General features: G+C 38.0%; 1 protein-coding gene across 6 annotated transcripts in view; it reads left to right on the plus strand.

Moving 5' to 3' along the window:
* Nucleotides 1-22,908, plus strand: part of LEF1 (lymphoid enhancer binding factor 1) — a 118,503-nt gene that overhangs the window by 80,542 nt on the left and 15,053 nt on the right. For 4 of the 6 annotated variants that reach the window (XM_026017595.2, XM_026017594.2, XM_072755514.1 and 1 more), the window contains exons 4-9: nucleotides 1,904-2,036; nucleotides 8,152-8,242; nucleotides 9,874-9,957; nucleotides 12,095-12,217; nucleotides 13,238-13,400; nucleotides 18,453-18,560. In XM_026017595.2, the coding sequence (XP_025873380.1) occupies nucleotides 1,904-2,036; nucleotides 8,152-8,242; nucleotides 9,874-9,957; nucleotides 12,095-12,217; nucleotides 13,238-13,400; nucleotides 18,453-18,560 (702 nt within the window). The remainder of the gene's footprint in view (nucleotides 1-1,903; nucleotides 2,037-8,151; nucleotides 8,243-9,873; nucleotides 9,958-12,094; nucleotides 12,218-13,237; nucleotides 13,401-18,452; nucleotides 18,561-22,908) is intronic. The other 2 variants (XM_026017597.2, XM_026017596.2) reach the window with 1 other exon arrangement.

Below are 22,908 nucleotides of genomic sequence, written 5' to 3' on the forward strand. Positions count from 1 at the left end.
AAGAAGCTCATTCTGTGTATTTGGCAACTGCGTCATTAACACTTGAAAAGCATTGAAACATTTTTTTTAACCTTTTACACATTTATATGCATAGATGTCTGTACTGAGGTATACAGAGAGAAGGTGGGGGGCTTTGATAATGGTACTCTATTTAATAAATGCCCAGGGCTATATGAGCTGTGCAAGTTCTAGCATTAGAGAGGAGCTGATCATTTTATAAAACAGGGAAAATCTAGTATGGAAATTATATCATTGTCTAAAATGGGGTGATTTTTTTTCGCTTTTTTTTAAATAAGTTTTTTTGGGTGGAGGTTGTAATGATAGGTTATAGAGAATTAGTATTACTAGCTATAAAGAGAATTAAGTGTTACTAGGATAATTGTTCCTAATTTTTCTGAGCATTGGAGCAACATATTTTTTATATCTAATTTGTAAGGAAAAAAAAACAAATTTAAATTAGCATGTAAGTCATAGGTGCCATCACCACACACAACACGTGTGTTACAGGGGCCTCAACTACTGAGATATGGACCTACATTTTAAGCAGTTTATACGGTGCAATTGTCAGGTAGCTACTCGGTTTTTTTTTTTAATACAGATATTTACTTCTGGAGAAACAGATTTCACATACATTTTAGTTTATAGCGCATTAAAAATCTCACTAATTCAAACTAATTATGGTGAAGACATGTCTGAACTAGTTAATTACTGAATATTCAAAATTCATTGTATTTTATTCCTCTTAAATTCACAAGTTACTTATTACTGTAGCGTTTGTAAATAGAGATCTTCCTGGGACTGCTGTAATTAGTAGATGAGGTTAAAATCAAATATGTATTTTTCATGTATATAATTGTGTTGAATTTACTTTCTTTTTGAGGCGAGGGAATGTAGAGTTTATAAAAACCAGTCTCCCTAATCAGGTTAAACTGCCTGGGTCTTGCTTGTATTACTTGATTTGTTTAATAAGCACTTTGAGGAGGTAGAGGGGAGAAAAAAAAAAATCATCTTTAACCAAATAAATAGAGTCCAGCTTCCAAATTGATAAATTCCAAAAAATAACCTGAGCCTTTAAAAAATTATTGTTATATAATTTTAGACTTCCAAATTCAATAATAAAATTTGTTTTTAAATTAATATAAGACATATAAAATGTCAAATATAAAGTGTTAGTAATTTAAAGCCATATTTCATGTTATGCAGTTAAACTCAAGGTTAGAAGTTCCCTTTTATCAGTTAAGACTTCTGAAAACTAGAGAACCTAAAGATGAACTGAGTAGTGCTAAAGCATAACAGATGGTCATGTTTGATTGACAAAGCTATAAGACATGAAAAATAGTGCTGTAACATGGTTTTAAAGATGTACAATTATAGAATTACAAATTCTATAAACTAAGCAAATTTTTATTTATTGGGTTGTTTAAAAAGTTGACCTTCAGATTGGTAATATTTATTTATTCACTTGTTCATTGAGCAGTTCAGTGCTTTTTTATTGCCAGAGATATGTAATGAATAAAAAGAGCTTATAAAACATTTGTAACTTTTGCTCCAGTAGCTACTGGTTGAATTGAACCTGAGGAGATAATCTTCAAAAGGAAGTATAAATATATACATACAGAAATTCATGTCATATGAAATAATAGTAATCAACCTAAATCTCCAAAAGGTGCTGATTAAATAACTGATAGTCTCTTGATGGGATATTCATATACTTGAATAGTATTTAACATGGAAAAATTCTGAAGATGTAATGAGTACAGCAGATGAGTTGAGTTATCCAGGTCTAGAGATGTTTCTTGGGTTATGCTGATGCCCAGTTACTGCTGTTATGTGACTTTTTCTTTGGAGAGGAGACAGGAGCTGGGTATTCCTATTAACCATTGATCTTGTGGTTACTTTGCAGTCAAATAAGGTGCCGGTGGTGCAGCCATCACATGCAGTCCATCCTCTCACCCCCCTCATCACGTACAGCGACGAGCACTTTTCTCCAGGATCACACCCTTCACACCTCCCATCAGATGTCAACTCCAAACAAGGTGAGAGCCCCTGCCTTCCCAGGCCTTTCTTGATAAGTAAGGAGCAATATCTTATCAGTCTGATGCCTTTACAAGTGTCTTTGCTAAATGTCACTTTGTGGATCAAAATGTATTTGTAGGAGAGAAGAATAATTTACTTGATAGCAGTTTTTTTGTAAACCCACAAGAATTTGCTGTTGCTTCTCTTGTTTTTCAGGATTAAAAAAAGAAAAAGAAAAACAAAGGGTTATTTTCAAAATGACCGCTTTGAAAATCTAGGATTCACAGTATAAACCAGTATGTTGTATTAAATATACTAAAAATTCAGTCCTCAGTGCCTCCTACAGTATTCATTTATTGCATGTACTAAGTGTTGATGGTAGTGCTAGAAAAATGTTAGAAAAAGGACAAAAGATAACATCAAATGTTATCTTTTTAAATCTTTTGTGATTTCATTTCAGTCCTTAACATTTTATCCTCTTTTTGTTATTTACCAGCAGCAACCTAGATATAATAATAAAGTACAAAACGTCTCTGCTTAAAGTAACATGAATCTTATTTTAATTCTCTGCATTATTGCCCAGTTCTGATTCTTTTTCATTTACAGAAGAACACATAGCATATGTCTGAAAAATCAGAATGCCCAGTTTCTCTAGCCTAATGGATGTGGGTGTGGGTGTGGGTTGGTTGTAGGACTTAAAGCTGAGGTTCTACAAGCTTTCTGGTCCATTCTGCTTAGAGCACACTTGTTCACAGGGTGGCCTTTCCTCTTTCAATGCCCATGCACACTTGGACCTTAACAGGATCTTTAGAAGTTCAAAATAACAGAAACTACAGAACTGTGTGAAAGCAGGGAATGTAAAGGTGTATAAAATCTGCCATCACCAGCATTTTACTCTTTTGACCAGCTGTATCCTTCACCTATAATGAACAGCAGAATTTAGCAAAGGAGTGGAGTTCAGAGGCTGGTGTTTTTTCCACTACTATGAACTCATGTAGGTTGAATCTGTAATGCTTTCATTTCCATCCATTGTTAAAACAACTTATTTGAGTACTTAGTCACTGTTGGACTTTGGCTTGAGTGGAGCTATATACCTTTACTTAGGGAAGGTGAGAATCCCCTATACAGATGTATCCAGATTTTCCTCTATTGTATTCCTCATTTCCAGTTTTTCCTCTACTTCCCTTTTGTTGAGGACCTCCAAAGAATAAGAAACATTCAAGACATATGTCAGAAGACAATGGTGAGAAAGGGAACTAAGAGAAGGTATTTTAGAAGAAGGTGGAGTCTAAGAGGGAAAATCAAAAGAGTGTGACCTTGGTCTTAGTGACTTCAAGTGCCTTATAGATAGATACCTGGAAGGAGAGAAGGGGTAGGTAACTTATGGGTCACTGTCCCAGAGCAGTGTCTGAACTAGAGATACATATCTGGGAACCATAAAGCTATAGATGACAGTTAAAGATAGATATAAAAGCTTCAAACAAGCTATTAGCAAAAAGAATTGAAGAGTGTTTTTTACTTGTTTTTAAACTATTTAATAATTACATAGTGTGTACTCTGTTCTAGATCCTATTCTAAACACTTTGAAACAAACTTATTTTAAAAAATAACACAGGATGTTTCCTTTTTTTTTTCTTTTAAGATTTTATTTATTTACTCATGAGACCGAGAGAGAGAGGGAGAGAGAGGCAGAGGGAGAAGGCTCCATTTAGGGAGCCCAACATGGGACTTGATCCCGGGTCTTCAGGATCAGGCCCTGGGCTGCAGGTGGTACTAAACCACTGAGCCACCGGGCTGCCCAACAGGATGTTTCAGTAGTTTTTTCTTTCAAGAACTCTGGGATGGTTCTTTTTTAAAAAGACAAGTTTTTGACGAGCTACCAATTACATTTATATTTTTTCTCTCTTTTTTTTAAGATTTATTTATTTATTTATTTATTTATTTATTTATTTATTTATGATAGACATAGAGAGAGAGAGGCAGAGACACAGGAGGAGGGAGAAGCAGGCTCCTTGCCGGGACCCCGACGTGAGACTCGATCCTGGGACTCCAGGATCGCGCCCTGGGCCAAAGGCAGGCGCTAAACCACTGAGTCACCCAGGGATCCCCTATATTTTCTCTTTTGTTTCCATCTCTTCTGCTGCCCCACCTTGTTTTGTCTTACTAATTGTAGTTTATATCATTGCTTCTCAAAAAAAAAATTTTTTTTTAACAAACCCTCTAGAACTAGAGAAAGAACAAGACGGTATGATCAGAAAACTGCATTTTCTTTGAAGTCCTTATTTTGGCCTAAAAATTTGTGTGATTTCTGCATTCTACTCCATACACTGTTTGTTTTAATATAAAGTCCTATTCTTTTTTTATTTTTATTTATTTATGATAGTCACACAGAGAGAGAGAGAGAGAGAGAGAGGGGCAGAGACACAGGCAGAGGGAGAAGCAGGCTCCATGCGCCAGGAGCCTGACGTGGGATTCGATCCCGGGTCTCCAGGATCGCGCCCTGGGCCAAAGGCAGGCGCCAAACCGCTACGCCACCCAGGGATATAAAGTCCTATTCTTTTTTTTTTTTTTTTTTAAAGTCCTATTCTTAATTACTTTTTTGTAAACAAAGACTTTCCATACCTTGTCACCATTTATCTCTGGAGATACATAAACTTTGGTTTGAGAGAAACTAATATACATGATTTGGGGTTTATATGATTCCATTAGTCATATTAATCACCAAAAAATAAGTAAAAAGCTGACCAAGTTTCTTGCTTTTATCTCTTTTTCTCATACTGCCAGCCTGTTTAGTTATATCATGTAGCTAAACTAGTTAGAACGTGGTGGTACTGAGGCCAGAGTTACTAATTTCAAAGTTCCTAGGAGGCTGGTTAGTTTTATTTAAAAAGAAAAAAAAAAGTGTCATGTCCACACTCTAACCATACATAGAACTAAACAATCAATATAAACCATTTGTCAGCAAAACTCATCCTTTTTTGTAGGAAAATAACTAGGTTAACTTCAGAGTAAGCATTTTTCATTTTTACCTTTCTGTCATTATGTTGGTGTGAGGAATGTGTGCAGGTGTAGGAAAGGGAAATGAAGCTAATACCAGTCATTTTCTTCTCATTATGTCTGCTAAAAATGTTAAAAAGAAAAAGCTTTTAGGAAATATTACGTTTATATATGTATCTGTTTATGTCTTTGTATTACCCATTGTATCCTTGTAAATAACCACAAATACTCACATAGATAGCACTTTTCTGTAGTACATGTATTCATGTATTCCTCACAACAACCCCTACTCCATTTTTGTACTGATTTTAAAGAACTATGGGGCACCTGGGTGGCTCAGCGATTAAGCATCTGCCTTCCGCTCAGGGCATGATCCTGGGGTCCTGGATTGAGTCCCACATCAGACTCCCTGCGTGGAGCCTGCTTCTCCCTCTGCCTGGGTCTCTGCCACTTTAGATTTTAAATAAAATCTAAAAAAAAAAAAAAAAGAACAGTAATAATTACATAGCTTTCTCAGAGATATATAGCTTGTGCAAGTGGCAGAATTGATAGATCCATATAAATCTGACTCCAGAATCATTTCATCCATAATTATTATCAAGCTTACTTATAAAAGCTTAAGAATTGTTAAGGCTATGCTGTGTCTAGCCTCTAGTACATAGTGAGTATTCAGTGAATACTCGTTATATGAATGATGTGAAACATGTCTCCAGGAGCATAGCAGTTGGTGGAGGCATACACTTCTAGGATCTTAACATAACAATAGGCTATGTAGAAAACACAGATCCATTTTCTACTCATGTAATGACATAAGCCACATCATGTACTTGTAAGACATGCAAGATTGTTGGTAATATTGACCCAGAATGAAGAATGGGTCTGCTTAAACACTTTTAATTCACTTGTTCATTTGTCCAGTCATTCAAAAGTATTTATCGAGAACCTTCTCTGGAGACAACCAGAGTTTGATACCTAGATTGGTAAAACATAGTCTCTTTTTTTCCAAGTGGTGTATGGCCTCATGCAGGATATCATTTGCACAAACTAACTATAAAATAAAATGAAGAACATCTTAAGTGCCACATTAAAAGTACAAATTAAAACTTAGTAGATTCAAAAAATAAATAAAACTTAGTAGATTCAAACAAGAAAGAAGGATTTCTCTGAGCTACAAACATTAGAGGGGCATATTTGAAATGTGAGTAGAAATGTATTTAATAGAAACCATCAAACTAAATACCCAGCATATGAACTAGCATGTAGCAGGTGCTAAATAAATGGTAGTTTCCTCCTTTCTCCTTTGAGCAGTAAAACCAAATCAAATTAGTTTGTATTGTGTTCAGTTGCATTGCTCCTGCTCCTGCTCCTACACAGAATCACTGCTGTGGGATTCTAGGCTTACTTGGAACATGGACAAGAGTGGAGAGCAAGATTCTAGCCTCGTTTGCATACATATGTGATTGCAAGCAGGTTACCTGTCTGTGTCCCAGTGATAAAAGCCCAGGAAAATACGTATTTTGTGTATACCCAACCAGGATGCCTGAGCAGTCATTCCACACCTTGGTTTCCCTTTTGTAAAATAAAGGGATTAAAGTAGACAATTCTGTTGGTCTATGACCTGTAGTCGTGATTTTTCAAGCTCACATTTCCGCGAAGTTTCCAAAGCTCTTCTGAGTTAGTTTGGTTTTTCTTTTTAAACTGAACAGTCGCCCTGCTTACCCTGAGGTTTGGGAAGGTTTCTGAATTTAAAAGGTAGGAGGGCAGCAAGTTGGAGAAACTCCCCAGTCATTCTGATAGGTCAAGAATCATCACCGTAGGCTCTCTTAGATTTACTCCTCCTACCCAAACCTCCCCAGACCCAAGAAAAAAATCCCGAATATGAAATTTGGGATCCACTGTGAACCCAAAAGTAGTGGTATTTCTAGCCAAAAAGGCAAGGGGGTGGGAATTTGACAGAATCTTTTAAAAACAGCAAAATGTGAGATAATCTCATGTAAGCTCTCTGTTGAGGGATTAAAAACCTTCCTCCTACCTGTTTCTTATAAGAGTTGAGTAATAGTTTGTCCTAACCTCAGAGTCAAATTAACGCCAACTTTGAAGGCAACACATCTTAAGTCATTCCCATAGGTTCAAGACCTTAAATATAAGGCCCAAAATGAAACTCATTTTTAAACAGTAAAAAAGCAAAATAACTAAAAAGCATCTTTCATATGTTCACCTAAGTCCACATACTGGTCATTTCTGGGTGTTGAATCTGGAAAGGCCAGGTTAGCTATATAAAGAAAGTTTTATGGTTTGTTTGTTTTTTTCTAATCAGAATCACTTTCACCCAAATACACTGAATCTATGTTTTTATATTTTGCATTTTTATGCATGTGCCCCTTCTTTTCTGTACCCAAGGTAGAATATAAACAAAGAGATGCCATGTGGGACTAGGATTAGGTATAATCTTTAGGTGGTTTTTACAGTTATAGGGCAGTGTACCCCAGGGAGTGTGAGCTCAAGAAACAATTTGGTGGCATTTTCATTTTCTGTGGAATACAACTAATCCAGGACAGCTTGACCTTGGAGCCCAGAGGACTCAACTTGATGAAGAGCTTAGTTGGAGCTAAAGTGGCAGAGACCAAAATGAATCATATCAAGTGTGACCATTATGGGGCTGAAGATGATTCCTAATTAATCTTTGATCCTCGGAGGTATCACATTTCCCAAATCTATGTGTCCATAAGGGAGCCAATGAAAATATGAAAGTGGCAATTTACCTAATCTTTGAGCACCATGGCCATCTACTTATGAAGGCTGTTATTTTTCCATTCTACACAAAAACAATTGTCTACCATTTTCTTAACCAAAATGAAATAATGAGGGCAAACTACATAATTTAAAAATCTTACTATGGTCACTGTTTTACTAGCAGTGTATTTACTCTTTTAAGAGTTTCTCAAGATGTCCTATCTTAAGACTTGTTTTCTCAGATTTTGAAATCTTGAGAAAAGCTAACAAACTGACTTCAGTTAAATACATCCAGTAAACATTGTTTCATGCTAGACCTTAAGTATTAATGGCTTTTATTTTATTCTTATAGCCAGATGTCCCGTGAATCTGAAAACTCTACTTTTCCATTGTTCTTTTGAACAGGCATGTCTAGACATCCTCCAGCTCCTGAGATCCCTACCTTTTATCCCCTGTCTCCAGGTGGTGTTGGACAGATTACCCCACCTCTTGGCTGGTAAGATCCTTCCTATAACCTTCAATCAGACATTTGAGCATATGTTCTTCTTTCCATTCATGGAAGTTAGCTTTATGAATGATAACACTTGTGGAGTTGAAAAAATTTTCACATCAACAAGCAAGGTGCTAACTTTATTTCATTTCAATTTGAAAGCTTAAAAAATATACAGACTTTGAAATGGATTGAATCCTTTTGCTAATATGTGTAGAAAATGACTGTGTAGCATTTGCTTTGAAGCTTATAGTTTTATGGGTTCAATTTGTGGCTTTGGGCATTTGCTATGCCTATACAAAGTGTTCAGTGTGGTTCTTCTTGTCTAGTTTTTTATGAGCAACTTATTTTTGAAACAAACTTAGACATATTGAATATTAGTCTTTGTTTATAAAATAGGCAAATGAAGGAAATGGCAAATAGAAATTCAAGATTAACAAAAGCATCTTTTGAATGTTAATAAAGTAAGCACCAGTTTGAGTTCAGACAGGTGAAAAACTGATGTTTGGGCTTCCTTTTTTCAGAATCCAAACACTCTCTATTTTATTTATTTCTAAAAAAATTCTTACTGCTATTTTCAAAATTTTTTAAATTATGAAAGGAAAGGAAAAGAAATAATATTTTTGGAAGAAAGACTTTTACATAGTGTAGCCTATTTTTATCATCTTATTGTTAACACACAGCTTACCCCCATTGCACTCCCATTCCTTTTCCACTCCTCCCCTCCCCCACTGCTCACTCCATGGAAACACTGCTTCAACTTTAGTAGATGAACCCTCTCCTTTCTTTATCTGGCCCTCTATCCCCAAAACCCCCTATCACTGCCCCAGTCTCCCTACTTTGACATCCTTACCTTATCTCCTCTTCGGCAAGAAGGGGTCATCCTGTCTTGGAAATTCCAGCTGTCTCTCTCTCTCCCTCTCCTCTCTTTAGCACTAAATCTCCCAGTCAACTGTTTAATTGATTATGCATACACTTTCAAACCTACATCAATTATTCTGTCTGAACTTACTACTTAGGGGCAATAATCCTGTGCTGAGTGGCAGCTGGAAATAAAGATTGTATAAATGAGAAATGTGAGATGTGGGAAAAACAGAGAGAGATGGAATTCTCAGAGTAGAGAGGGAATAAGTCCAATAGATTTATCTCTTATTTCTTGACTGTAGCATAGATATATGAAGGGGTGGGGAGTACAATGTTTTTAAAATATTTGTTCATTTTTTATAGAAATTTTATTCCCCTCTTTCTTTTCTCCCCTGAAGTTTTCAAAGATTCTGAGAGGAGTATTTCACCATTCTCCTAGTTCTGTTACATTCACTAAACGTGTGTTATATGCCTATTTTGTTCATTTGAGCATTAGTGGGGTTGGGAGAAAGGAATGGGTAAAAGGTAATTCATGGACTGGTTTGCTTTTCAGGCTGAAGGTGGGAGGTTTTCTTCAAGGTAAATGATGCTTTGATTGGGTGGAGGGTAAGAAGGGAAGCAGTTGATTAACTGAAGAAATGCTGTGGTCTGTAATTACCCCCCACGCAGTTCTTTTTGGATACCTCCCTCTTCTCTGAGCCTCATCAAACTCTTATTGCTGGTTGGTAACTCGTGTTTTTTCATTGATGGGTTCCTTTCTTCTGTGACCTCAGGCAAGGTCAGCCTGTATATCCCATCACGGGAGGATTCAGGCAACCCTATCCATCCTCACTGTCAGTCGACACTTCCATGTCCAGGTAGGTAGAGGTGGAAACCGGGCACCCCAGGACAAGTTGCTCTTCTTGCGCTTGCATTTTGTGCGCCTCTGCTTGCCTCTTGGTTGGCTAAGGAGGGTGCATAACTCAGCCATGCGTCTGTCTGTGCAGTGTGCCTGGCTCCCACACTAGGTGTCCTAGAGATTCCTGGGTAGGAGCCAAACGCTGCACCCCACCAGCACCAGCCACACCCCTCAGGTAGACTCAGGCAACACCCCGGAAATTGTGCATCCAAAAGAATTCACTGCCACCTGACTGCGGGATGTGAAATGCCCCGAATACAGACATTTCTAAGAAGAGTTTGTTTGAGTCAAAATATGCTGGGAGTGGGTTAAGGGGGCGGATAAAGACTGGTTTGGTCTGAGTTTTCTAATTTGCTTTCTTTGAGGAAAGTTGTATCAGTTTAATGTGACAGTGTTTGAAAATGCCCAGAGAGTCAAGAGCCTTCCTGAATCAAGGCTGTCAGAAGAGAAAGGATGGTGCTTATTGGCTGCAGGCCATGCGGGGTGTGTGTCCTAGTGTGTGAATCAGGCCCTGTGTGGACATGTTCTAGTTCAAGCGAAGCTCTGTGAGACCTGCCATGCCACACTGCTCTGTGTAATGCTTTTGCTTCTGGAAAGGATGGCGTCTGTGCCCTGTGCTTGATGTACACACACATTTGTTGTGCATCATCTGTGTGTTCAATGTGGCTTATTTGAGGGAACTAGCATCATTGTGCTGGAAGTCAAACTGTGGGGCTAGTAACTGGTTGTGAATCTTCACTTTTTTATTATGTAGGTATGAAATCCGCAGTTTCTGTGGTGAATTTCAGCTTTTTACAAAACCTTTATTTGCTCACCAAATTGTAAATCTAGCTGGTTGGGAGGGAATGAAATTAATATCCTTCCCCCAAAATATATTTTTACATCTTGTAACATTGTAAGAACTGTCTGGTGACAGGATGTTCTCCCATGCAAGTAACCAGCATCATGTATCTTTGCAAACAGTATATGCAACAGAGCATTATCATTTACTCAAATATTTATATTTTTCCCATGCCTCTTTAATTTCTAAAAATTTGTTTCTAATCCAGGCAGAATTCCTTCTTTCCTTCCCAGATGAAGAAATTCATTGTGCTGGCTGTGATAAAAGACCTGAGAATATTATTCTGGCTAAATGTTAACTTTCAAACAGTTTGAAAAGCAGGGCACCTGGTTGGCCCGGTCAGTAGAGCACGTACCTCGGGATCTCCGGGTCATGAAATCAAGCCCCTCATTGGGTGTGGAGCCTACTTAAAAATAAATAATCAAACAATACTGTTTGAAAACCAAAATTTTCTAAAGCATATTCGAATGTATCCAAAGCATTTATTGAAAGTTATTTTTCTTACATGGCAGTAGCCCTCCTTTGTGTTGTATGGTGGTGGATACTTGAGATTTTTTTTATGGTCTACCAAGTGTACTCAGGAGAAAAGCCTTTAGGATGTGTAGTTTTTTTACCTGGAGCAGAACTATATCCTTCCCTTAATTTTATTACCAGTTTTCCATAAGACTAGGCCTTTCGAATAGTACTTTCTTTCTGTGTAGATTATTTTAGATGATGCTGGTGGCAGCTTTATTAAATTGGGGACTAAAAACAAACTGCTGTCCCTTATTTTCTCAGTTGTTTTCTCCATATATCAATAAAGAAGCCAACAAGTATGAGAAGACTTAATGTGACAGGATGCTTAAGGATGTAGGCAGAATATTTTAATGTGACGTCTTTAGCTTTCATTTAAAAATCATTTAAAAAGCCAAATCCTAATAAAATGTTATACTTCCAGCAATTTCACTTACTGAAGTGTTTCTTTGAAAACTGCTTTGCAAGAAATTTCTTAATCCGATGACCTATAGCCGTCCTAGGAAAAATGTCTATTAGTTTGAAAATAAATTCTGTTCTACAAGGAATAAATATAAATATTTCCGCTTGAATACAGAGAGAAATTAATTATTGGCCCACTCAAATTTATAGTTAATACTCTAGTGTATAAAGATGTGTTTTCATTCTCAGCCAATAGCAAGTTAGTGGATTATTTCAGAATTCTTCCTCTTTTTGCTACAACAGCCACTAGTACATGTTTTCTTTTCTTTCCTTCTTTCAGGTTTTCCCATCATATGATTCCTGGTCCTCCTGGTCCCCATACAACTGGCATCCCTCATCCAGCTATTGTAACGCCTCAGGTCAAACAGGAGCATCCCCACACTGACAGTGATCTAATGCACGTGTGAGTACACCTCTGGTTTCACCTGTGAATGCCTTAAGATACTGAGGATTTAAACACAATTTCTTCTTGCTACTGTTGAGCATTTTCTCCCTCTCTTTTATTATGAAAATCAGTGTGACTCTGCCTTGAAAGTTCTGCCCCTGAGGACTTTAAACAGCTCGATTCTCACTGCACTGATTTTAAGATTGGAAAGGAGCATAGACCTCAAAAGATCAAGGGAACATCACCAAACCACCAAAATGGAGTTAATCTTCAGTGTGGGCATTGAATAATCTTAAGCAATTTACTACCAGGTTTTAATTGGTTCTGATTGTTGAATGCATGCATTCTGTGCTTCTGAATGTACCTGAGAGAAGTACCTGAGAGAAGTAGACAGGAGGGCTGCATGCATTTCCTTCCTGACATACACTTAACCCTGCTGCAGGCTTCAGAAGCACAGAATTCAAAGGAAAGGGGCAAACCAAGCCCAGGAGGCCAGGGTTGTCTCAGGTTGTGAGAACAGGACTAACTTCCCTGAATTCCTTAATCTAGGGTCTGTAGACTTGGACAGGAGGATGGGGTGGCTGGGTGCATATGATAGTGCATAAAACGCCTGCAAGGGCAGGCAAAGCCAACACGCATTGGTTTAGGGGAGAGAGTCTGGAGTTTCATTAGTTTCTCAAAGGGGCCCTACACCCAAAAAGTTAAGAACCTCAGTTCTGGAAGAGGAATAACCACCATACATACTATGTGTTCAGCCTTTCCTGAGGTAACCAAGAAGCTCAGTCAGCCTCAGGGCCCATTTTGTGTCAAACACTTCTATGGCTAAAGGTAAACTTTCTCAAACCAAAGGATCCTTACTCCCAATGAGCTGTTCTTCTAATGTGATTCTGCTCTGGGTGCTTGTCGAGCTTCTAGAGTGTTGTCCTCGGCTTGAGTTTGACTGGTGACATGAATAGATGCTCTGCTTCTCTCCTCCCATGTCCTCCTTCCCCTATCCTTCCCTCCCCCTCCCCCAACACCATCCCAACCACCTTTTAGGAAGCCTCAGCATGAACAGAGAAAGGAACAGGAGCCAAAAAGACCTCACATTAAGAAGCCTCTGAATGCTTTTATGTTATACATGAAAGAAATGAGAGCGAATGTCGTAGCTGAGTGTACCCTAAAAGAAAGTGCAGCTATCAACCAGATTCTAGGCAGAAGGGTAAGTAGTGGGGTATGTAAATGTTCATGGTAACCTTGGAACGGTTTCGTTAAAGGTGGTTATGGAATGTGGCTGTATAATCACCAGCCACTTTGGGAAGTAACAGAAAGATAGGATAAAAATATTTAGGAGGATTAAATGATAGAATGCATTGTAAACAACTTAGATTGTACCTAGCACACAGAAAACCTCCTATATATAAATGTTAACTGTTTTCCCTGTTAGCATTTATTGGGTGTCTTTTATGTGCCACGTACTCGTAGGCATTAGATAGTAATTGCTGAATAAAATAGATAGGTCCTTGTCTTTGTGGAACTTGACATTTTGTGATAGGATGCAAACACTAGACAGGTAATGATCCAATATATAATTAAAATGATGATAAATACTGTGAATGTAAAGAGTAAGATTCTATAAGAAAGAATAACCGGGAGCTCGGGAAGGTCCCAGAAGAAAAAAAAACAAAACAAAAACAGTATTTAAGCTGAGACCTGAATGAGTAGAAATTAACCACATGGTCAGTGGAGAGAGGTAGACCCTCCCCAATGGAGTGACGTGTGTGCACTCATGACTGAAGCAAGAAAGCGCTTAGCCCACCAAGGGAACTATAGAAAGGCTTTGCAGTACCAGCCATGCTTCTGGAAGAACCCCGGCAAACACAGGTGGCCACTCCTTCCAAGATAGAAGATCTGTTCTACTCAGAAACTGGAAGAATTTATATGGGCTGGAGAAGCCTTTATTCTAGAAAAATTGTTCTCTGGGTCTTTTTTTTTTAATTTTTTTAAATTTTTATTTATTTATGATAGTCACACAGAGAGAGAGAGAGAGAGGCAGAGACACAGGCAGAGGGAGAAGCAGGCTCCATGCACGAGGAGCCTGATGTGGGATTCGATCCCAGGTCTCCAGGATCGTGCCCTGGGCCAAAGGCAGGCGCCAAACCGCTGCACCACCCAGGGATCCCTGTTCTCTGGGTCTTAAAATATGTGCATGGTGTCTGCATTGCCTCTTTTCTTTTCACTCCTTCTTTTACTCACTCCACGATGCTCTTCTGATCACCTACTGTATACCAGGCATGAGGCTACAACTAGGGCAGATGCTATAAGATTTCTTTATCCAGCCACCAGCCCAAAGGCTAGTCTTTCCAGGTGCTTTTTATAAGGATTGAAATGGTCTTAAAACATTAGGTATATGAAGAATGGTGAGAAAGATTGGAGTTTTTCTAATACTACATTATAATTTTAGAAATGTTTCATTTTAATTTGTTGATGCTCTTCATGTATGTGATAGTTACTTAAATTATGACCCTATGTATTTGTTTTTGCAACCTCAAGAAATTCATGATTCGTAAATGAACATTTAGACAAGGAAGGTCTAGCAGCTTTTGTAAAACTTAAATGATCGTGTTTTAGCTATTGTGGGTAATTTTTACCATGTTTGATACAAGCCTAATAAACTTCAACATACATAATAGAAGACATGCAGGAGATTTCCAAGCCATGTGAACAGATGGAGAGAAGTAAGCTTTCTTGCATTATCGATTCCTATTGGAGAGAATAAAAATGTGATTTCCAATCCGCAGGACACCAGGGTTTCAGGGGTAGGATTTGGTAGCAGATTATAGCTCTCTTGGTGCCCCGTGTATAATACCCTCCCTCCCTGTGGATTCTTAAACACTTAATAACAATAATTACAATGATTTCCCAAGGCAGAACATAGCAGATAAATGATTCCCATCATCTTTGAGGAACTTTGCCTTAAAAGCTTAAAGGCTGATGACCATTCCCCCTGACCCTTTAAAAGAAGAAACCAGAGGGAAAGAAGGGTTGATGTTCTTTTCCAGTTTATATAGAACTCTTGACTCTTTTCCTTTTTTGAGTTAAAAGTCCCCTGGCTCTGCAGTGGTAATTATTTTTCTGCTCAAGAGAGTAAGTTAGGATATGATACGGAGGTATGCTTCCTATTTTTAATGCACATTTCCAACAATTGCTACTTTCTCAGCTTCCTTAACGATCCCCAGATCAGAGCATGTGTCCTAAAGGATGGTTCTCATTTGGGGTCTCTCTCTGTCTTTGATTTGGACACCTGTTTCTATTTATAGGTCTCTGAGATCTTTGATTAAGATCAGATTTTCTCTCCTTTCATAACTTCCCTCTGGCAGAGTAGTCCTTGCTAGTTCTTTAAAGTTCTTGCTTTTAAAATCATGAAGTTTTATACTGGAATAATTAGAATTCTTAAAAGTAGACCTTAAATCCACCCTGGAACATTTTATCTTTTTTATTTTATTCATCTATACTGTATCTCTAAAAAGAAATATTCAGTCATATGAATTAATAGCACAAATCTTACTTTAAAAGAAGGCTTTTCAGACCTTCCAGGCTGTTAAAGGAGGTCCCATTTATTGCAAATTTGTCAGAATTTTTAATATGTTTTCCAACAACTTTGGAAATGTTGACAATGAAATCTGATTTTTTTCAAAAAAAATTAACTCAGTTTTTCAGTAAACAAGAGATACAAAAGTGTTTTTTTTAGCCCATTGTGTTTCAGAAATTCCTATTAAAATAGGCCATCTTTCTAGTTTGTACTGGACTGTTGTCATTTACAAGGCTTTAATACCATTGTTCTATCTACTGTTTTACTCTAGTAAAAGATCTTTTTGTGGATAGATTTTGTGCATTAGAAATACTTGGGAACTAAAAGCGATTGAGACTTCAAGTCAATACTTTGTGGCCTGCTTTTTCTCTCCTTGCATTTTGCTCAGTTAACTGGGATCATTTTGTCAACCTAAATGCTCTGTTTTAACTGGTTGTTTGGGTAAAATACCCAACCCCCCATACATATTTTGAGAGAAGTTTTATAAAATTTAATCCAGGTTTTCTCAGCAAGTTATAAAGCTGCCATAAACTACATAAAATTATGCCAATATATTTCATTAGTCAAATGAATAAACAAATTTACAAAAGTTGTAATTTTACTTTTTTTCCTTTTTGTCTCCCAGTTTGTTCCTTTTTGGTAACATTTTACCTCTTGCCAATCACATTTAACACCAGAACTGTGTAAATATTAATTATCAGTGTTTTCTTAAAAAAAAAAAAAAAAAACACCAACCCTGTCCCCCCACCCCCCAGAAAACCCCAAACAAATAATCAAGGCCGATCTTCTCCACTGTGTCCAGTTTGTTTTCCACCCTGTGTAGGTCTCTGGTACTGGGTCATTGTTCCAGATTTAGGAAGGCCAGTGGTCGGCAGAAGCCTGGTTTAAACTCACACTACTGTCCCAGACCTGCCTCCTTCTTAAGATTATTTTCACTAACTGTGTTTACTTTGCTGGTGTATAAAGAACTGTGTCTCAGGTAACTTTTTTCAGGTTTCTTTTTTCCCCTGTCTGTTCTCCAGTGTCCATTCCCCTCACGTCCCCATCATTTCTTAAAAGAAAGGCTCATTTCCTGATTTGCCCTCAGGTTCATACCCAAGTCCTGCTGTGTCACGCTTCTTAACTACTCGATGCTCTGTTCTTCTAAAGCAATCAAAAAATAAGCCGTCTGCGCTATCCAACATAGAGGCCCAGGCATCTCAGGGGCTTTTGGAGGAACTGAATCCGATGCCCTGCTCTGGGGCACCTCCTGCGCTGGATGCTGGAGAGGGAGGGTGGGGAGTGCCAGAAGGTGCTTTAGTGTTCTTCTTGAGATCGTCCCAGGTCTTTTAACAAACAGGAGCAAGCAGGTGTTTGTTTTCCTTGAGGAAAGCTGCCTAGCCATACCTCAGGAGCCTCCTCCGGGAGAACTTTTTCTCTCTCATGGCCTCTCTTCCTCACTCCTCCGTCTTTTCCCCAGTTCAGCCACATCTTTCTTTTCTTTTCCTTATTTTTTAAAACTGGACAGGGAAATTAAATTCAGGGCAGACCAGCCATGAATGAGAGAGAATCTCCTAGCACTTTAGAGCTGGGGCCAGCAGGAGTAGACAGGTGGGAGCTGACCCAGAGCGTGGGTACGTGTGGTGTGGGTCAGACCTGCCCCTCCCGCGGCTGCGCCTCTATGCCATCCCTCTGGCTAGTTGGTTCCCCAGAGCCCAGCTAGTTCTCCTGGAAGGTTCCACTGGCAGATCCTAGCATTGAAGAAATGGGGAAAATACTTGAAAACTGCCTGCTAGAGCACCTAGAGCGAGTCATGTGTGAACATATGCAAAGCAATATCCAAATATAAGCTGCTTAAATTACCAAATGGATGCCTTGCGTACATTAGCTATCTTGCTGTATATGATACATAATTATGTCAGCTATTATAAGGGAAATGGAAAGTTCGCAGGTGTCAGCCATTACGTTCTCCAAATTAGATACCACAGTCTCAGATTCTAGATGGCAAAACAAACCTAGACAGTACTCCTTGCTTTCTGTCAGAAGGAAGCTAAAAACTGTAGCCATAGAGTGCACATACGATTGGACAGTGCTGTCAGTGTGCTCCCTCTAGACAAGTAGTGTTTTGCAAGTGTGAGGATAGGGTGAAAGGGGCTAAGACAGACTGATTTAAGGTCTTGCTTTATAGACAGGATCATAGGATGCAGGTTTCTGACCTTCTGTATGACAGAGTGGGTGGGAGAGTGTCCATGTGAGGTGAGGATGCATCTGTGTGGAAAAGACATCTGGAAATTATCACATTTTGCATAAATAAATGGTACTTGGTCTCAAATATCAGAATATGGTACAGACTGTGAACAAGGCCTAAGTTGGGTGTTGAGGCTCCCCAGTGAAAGTTCTTTCTAATTTATATGGGAAAAGAGAAAGGGTGGGTAACAGAATATTTTACTTTGGATATTTAATCACCTTGAATGTTTCATGTGATGTGGGAGGAACAGGATAGAGACCAAAGTTTGAGTTTCACTCTCCCTGCCAGACTCTAAGTGGATTTCTGCAGTCCTTGCTCTTCTACCATTTAAAAATAAATCAGAATTTAAGTGCTTAATATTTTCATTCTTTAATCTTTGAAACATGAAATATATAATATTGTTGCTCTTTTGCTTGCTTTCATTTGATTTGTTTTCCTTCCTCTTTTTGTTTTAGTGGCATGCCCTCTCCCGTGAAGAGCAGGCCAAATATTATGAATTAGCACGGAAGGAAAGACAGCTACATATGCAGCTCTATCCAGGCTGGTCTGCAAGAGACAATTATGTAAGCTCCTTCTGCATACCAAAATCTCCGTACTGTCACTTTTTCTTTCTGTCTGTTACTTTTGTGATGGAAATGTGTTTTTAGAGTACAGTAGCTCCCTCCATCCTCCTTTATTCACTGGGGATATGTTTCAGTACCCCCAGAGAATTCCTGAAACCATCAAAAGTACTGAACCCTGTATATGCTGTATTCTCCTTTTCATACATACCTATGATAAAGTTTATAAAGACACAGTAAGTGATTAACAACAATAAAATAGAACAATTATTAACAATATACTGTTCTAAAAGTTATGTCAAAGTAGTCTGCCTCACTCAAAATCTCTTCTTGTACCATACTCACCTCTCTCCTTGTCATGATGTGAGATGGTAACATGAGGACATGAAGTAAGGGGACTGAGCAGGCATTGTGATATTGCATTAGGCTGCTGCTGATCTGCTGACACCATGTCAGAAGGAGGATTGTCTGCTTCCAAACCCTGATTGACCAGAAACTGTGGAAAGCAAAGTTACAGATAAGGGAGGACTACTGTATATGAACTTTATAATAAAGATTTCAAGGATATATTGCATTTAGAAAGCTTCGAGCTGTCATACTTTTTTTCCTTCTAGTTATATAATGGACTTTTTAAGGTAAAACTGTAATCCAAAAAAATCCATTAAAATGTTGGTAAAAAAAGATTTTGTTTTAAATGCCCACAATATCGGGGCACCTGAGTGGCCCAGTTGGTTAAGTGGCCAACTCTTGATTTCAGCTCAGGTCATGGTCTCAGGGTAGTAGGATTGAGCCTCCCACTGGGCTCCGCTCTCAGCAGGGAGTCTGCTTGAGATTCTCCCTCTCCTCTCCCTCTGCCCTTCCCCTGCACTCACTCGCTCGCTCTCAAACAAATATTTAAAATAAAAATAAGCCCATAATCTCATCATGTAAAGGCAACAGTAGTAATAACCAATTACATTATCTTTCAGTTATTTTTTTCTGTGTTTGGTTTTTTAACATGGATATAAGTATGTGTGTGTGTATACATATACTTTTGTGTCCTGCTTGCTTTTATATATAATAAGCATTTTTCTGTTATGGGATAGTTTTTCTATATATCAACTTTTTTTAAGATTTTACTTATTTATTCATGATAGACACAGATTGAGAGAGAGAGAGAGGCAGAGACACAGGCAGAGGGAGAAGCAGGCTCCATGCAGGGAGCCCGACGTGGGACTCGATCCTAGGTCTCCAGGATCAGGCCCTGGGCTGAAGGTGGCGCTAAACCACTGAGCCACCTGGGCTGCCCCTATATATCAACTTTAATGGCTATATTATAGTATTTTGAGTGAATGTCACAATTATGTAACCATTTTTTCCTCTTTTTTAGATATTTAAATTACCTTTTTTTTTTAACAATTGGAAACAATCCTACAATGAAGAGATCTGTGTATAACATTTTTTTTTTTTTTTTTGTATTTAGGGCTATTACTTCTGTAGGATACATTCACAGTAGTGGAATTGTTGAATTAAAAGATATAAGCTCTTTGGTACTTACTGTCCTATTTCTTTCCAAAAGGATATTATCTAATTCTTAAAAAGAATGTATTCAAATTGACTGTTTTGCCACAGACTAATTAAAGCTGGATTTAAAAAAATTGTTTCATATTAGTGTACCTTGATGTCTGTTATGTATTTTATTTAGATGGAGTAGATATTTATTTTTTAAATTGTACTAATTGGCCAGAAATACCCCATTTATATAGGGCCTGTTATTTTATTACTTTGGAATTTGAAGATTTTACTAATGTGGTCTTGATACAGCAAAGACTATTACTGAGAAAGTGTATTATAAATTATATATTTCAGTTTTAGATTTTATGGAAGGGAACACTTTTGATTATTTAAGCTCCTAATTTAAAAATTTTGAAGATCATTCACGTTCCATGTGAGCCCGACATTAGAAAAGCCAACTAATAATATTAGGTGGAACTGTCCCTTTTAAAAAGGGTGACGTTGAAGCCATTAATCAACATATAATTTAATGTGTGACCATTGCTGTAGATGGTACTATGGGGCCCCCTGCCTGAGGTCAGACATCCCATATAATGGAACATCAAGATTTTTGGAACATATTTGTTTCCTGTAACATGCTTCCGAAAAGTCACTACTGGTCAGGATTTGAAGCTTAAACATTGACTACAACCATGACATAGGAAGGAAGAATCATGGTGTTTGTTACTTAGGAGCGGCAGCTCATTGGACTCTCCTGAGCTCTTGTTTGGTTGTTTTAATGACTACCATATGCCTGTCATCAAGAACTGTCTTAAATGTTTTCTGTGATATTTTTCTAATCCTTATAATAATTTAGGGTCATGAAGAGCATTATTGCATTTTAATGCAATATGGGGGAAATGGAGAGGTCGTCAGGTTAAGTAATTAGTCCAAGGCCATGTAGTGGCTAAACTGCAAGTTCTACCTGGTTCTCTCTGACTTTCAAAATCTATGCAGTTTGCCTTCTCTATAGCAGACTGGCACAGTCTTTCCAGTGCCTTCTTTAGTAGACTGCTTTAATTCAAGAGTTTTCTCCCCTGAGCTGTGCTTCTTTTCTCCAGGCAATAATTAGCATCCTTCTGGATAGATTTGACCCAGGGAAGAGCTGTGCTGTGAAATTTGTATAGATTTAGCATTGCTGGTTGAATGTCTTTGAGTGAAGTTTCTGTTTCTGAATCTTAGGTAAAGGATAAAACTTTAAAAAGAGATAAACACATATTCTGTCCCTCTCTCCTTTTCTTCATGTGGGGAGATGAGAAGAAAGTAGTTTTAAAGAAAGCCGGTATAATGTAAATTTACCTTTAAATTCTTCTGCACAATTTTTAAAAGAAATTGTTTTGCATAACTTGATTGTGGGATCCCCTGGAATGAAGGGAAAACCCAGCTTTGTGACATACAATTCTTATAACAATAAATATAAGCCTATTAATGACTAAGGCAAACAGAAGCCAATCAAGTGATAGCACTTTAGCTAAAAAGATTATTCTGAAAATAATAGCATAGGAATGGAATCTAAACAAGATACATGCCTTATGCCTTGTATCTTAGCAGTTAGTGTCAGATTGTTATCCTTATCCTTATTGAGATTATATTAAATATATCTCAGTTATTGAATATTAAAATGCTCTATTCTGTGGCATCATAGATTTTATAACTTCAGTTCTTCTCATTTTTATTTTTTATAACTGAAGGTTTCATAAATCAGCAGTGCACATATTTTCTTAGGTTAAATCAGCTAGATATTTGTAATGTTAGAGCATTTTAAATTTAATGCTTAATAACCTCAGTATTATACATAATTTTAATGAAAAATATTTTTATATTTACCACACACAGATGATTTTTTTGTGTATGTTGACATCAGTACATCCAAACTACTTAGGTCATCTTTTTCTATCATAAAATGTTGGTTCTCTTGAAACACTGGTTCATACCTAGAATATAACACGGGTTATTTCACAAAGGCTCTAGCAGTCCAACACCTCAGGCCAGTCACATATACTGGGCATGCACAAAATGGCATAGATGTGCTGAGACGCTCAGGGTGCTCTTAGGAGCCAAGGGCCATGTGGTGAGGGACTCAGGAACGCAGCATGTTACAGCACCTGGGAGGAGTTAGGTTCTAGTGGTGAGGTCTGCCTGAGGGAAGGGTGTGGAAGGACCAGACCGGAGGGGATGGGCTTTGAGTGGGGCTGAGAAAGTTCCTGGAAGAGCTGGCACTTGAGATGAGTGTTGAACAGGCAAATGGGAACAAGGAGGAGAAAGTGAGAAGTTACTGACACATGAAACAACCTCAGAGCGTCTTCTGAAAACCACAGTTATGCCATTTGAAAGGAAGCTTTGGAAGGTAGGGGCAGCCCATGAGAAGCATGCTCTCCCTCTGTGTGGTCCCCTCCTCTCAGAGTGCTTTTAGTGTTAGTGTTAAAGATGACTCCATTATTTTTGAAATGCTGTTTCCCAGGGTCACAAATATCTGCTGTTTGGGAGGATAGTTTGAGTCAACCTTCCAAAGCTTTAAAGCTTCAATGGTCAGGTCATGTGACATGAAGAAAAACTACCCTGGAGTGCATAAAAATATAGACTGTTATATATTCACGCAGTATGTTCAATGTAATCTTACAGTTTTATGTTTTGTTCTTTGTTAATGTGACTATTGCAGTAGACATAAAATAGAGCTATTCGATGTGATATGTGTTCTGTTATAGTTATTTGAAAATACCGTTCTAATCCAGGTCAGCTATTTACTATTCATGTAAATCAAATATGTGCTGTATCTATGCTGTATTTCAACTATTTTTTAGAGGAAATTATGAAGATA

The sequence above is a fragment of the Vulpes vulpes genome, chromosome 4, assembly GCF_048418805.1.
Source record: "Vulpes vulpes isolate BD-2025 chromosome 4, VulVul3, whole genome shotgun sequence".
Classification (NCBI taxonomy): Eukaryota; Metazoa; Chordata; class Mammalia; order Carnivora; family Canidae; genus Vulpes; species Vulpes vulpes.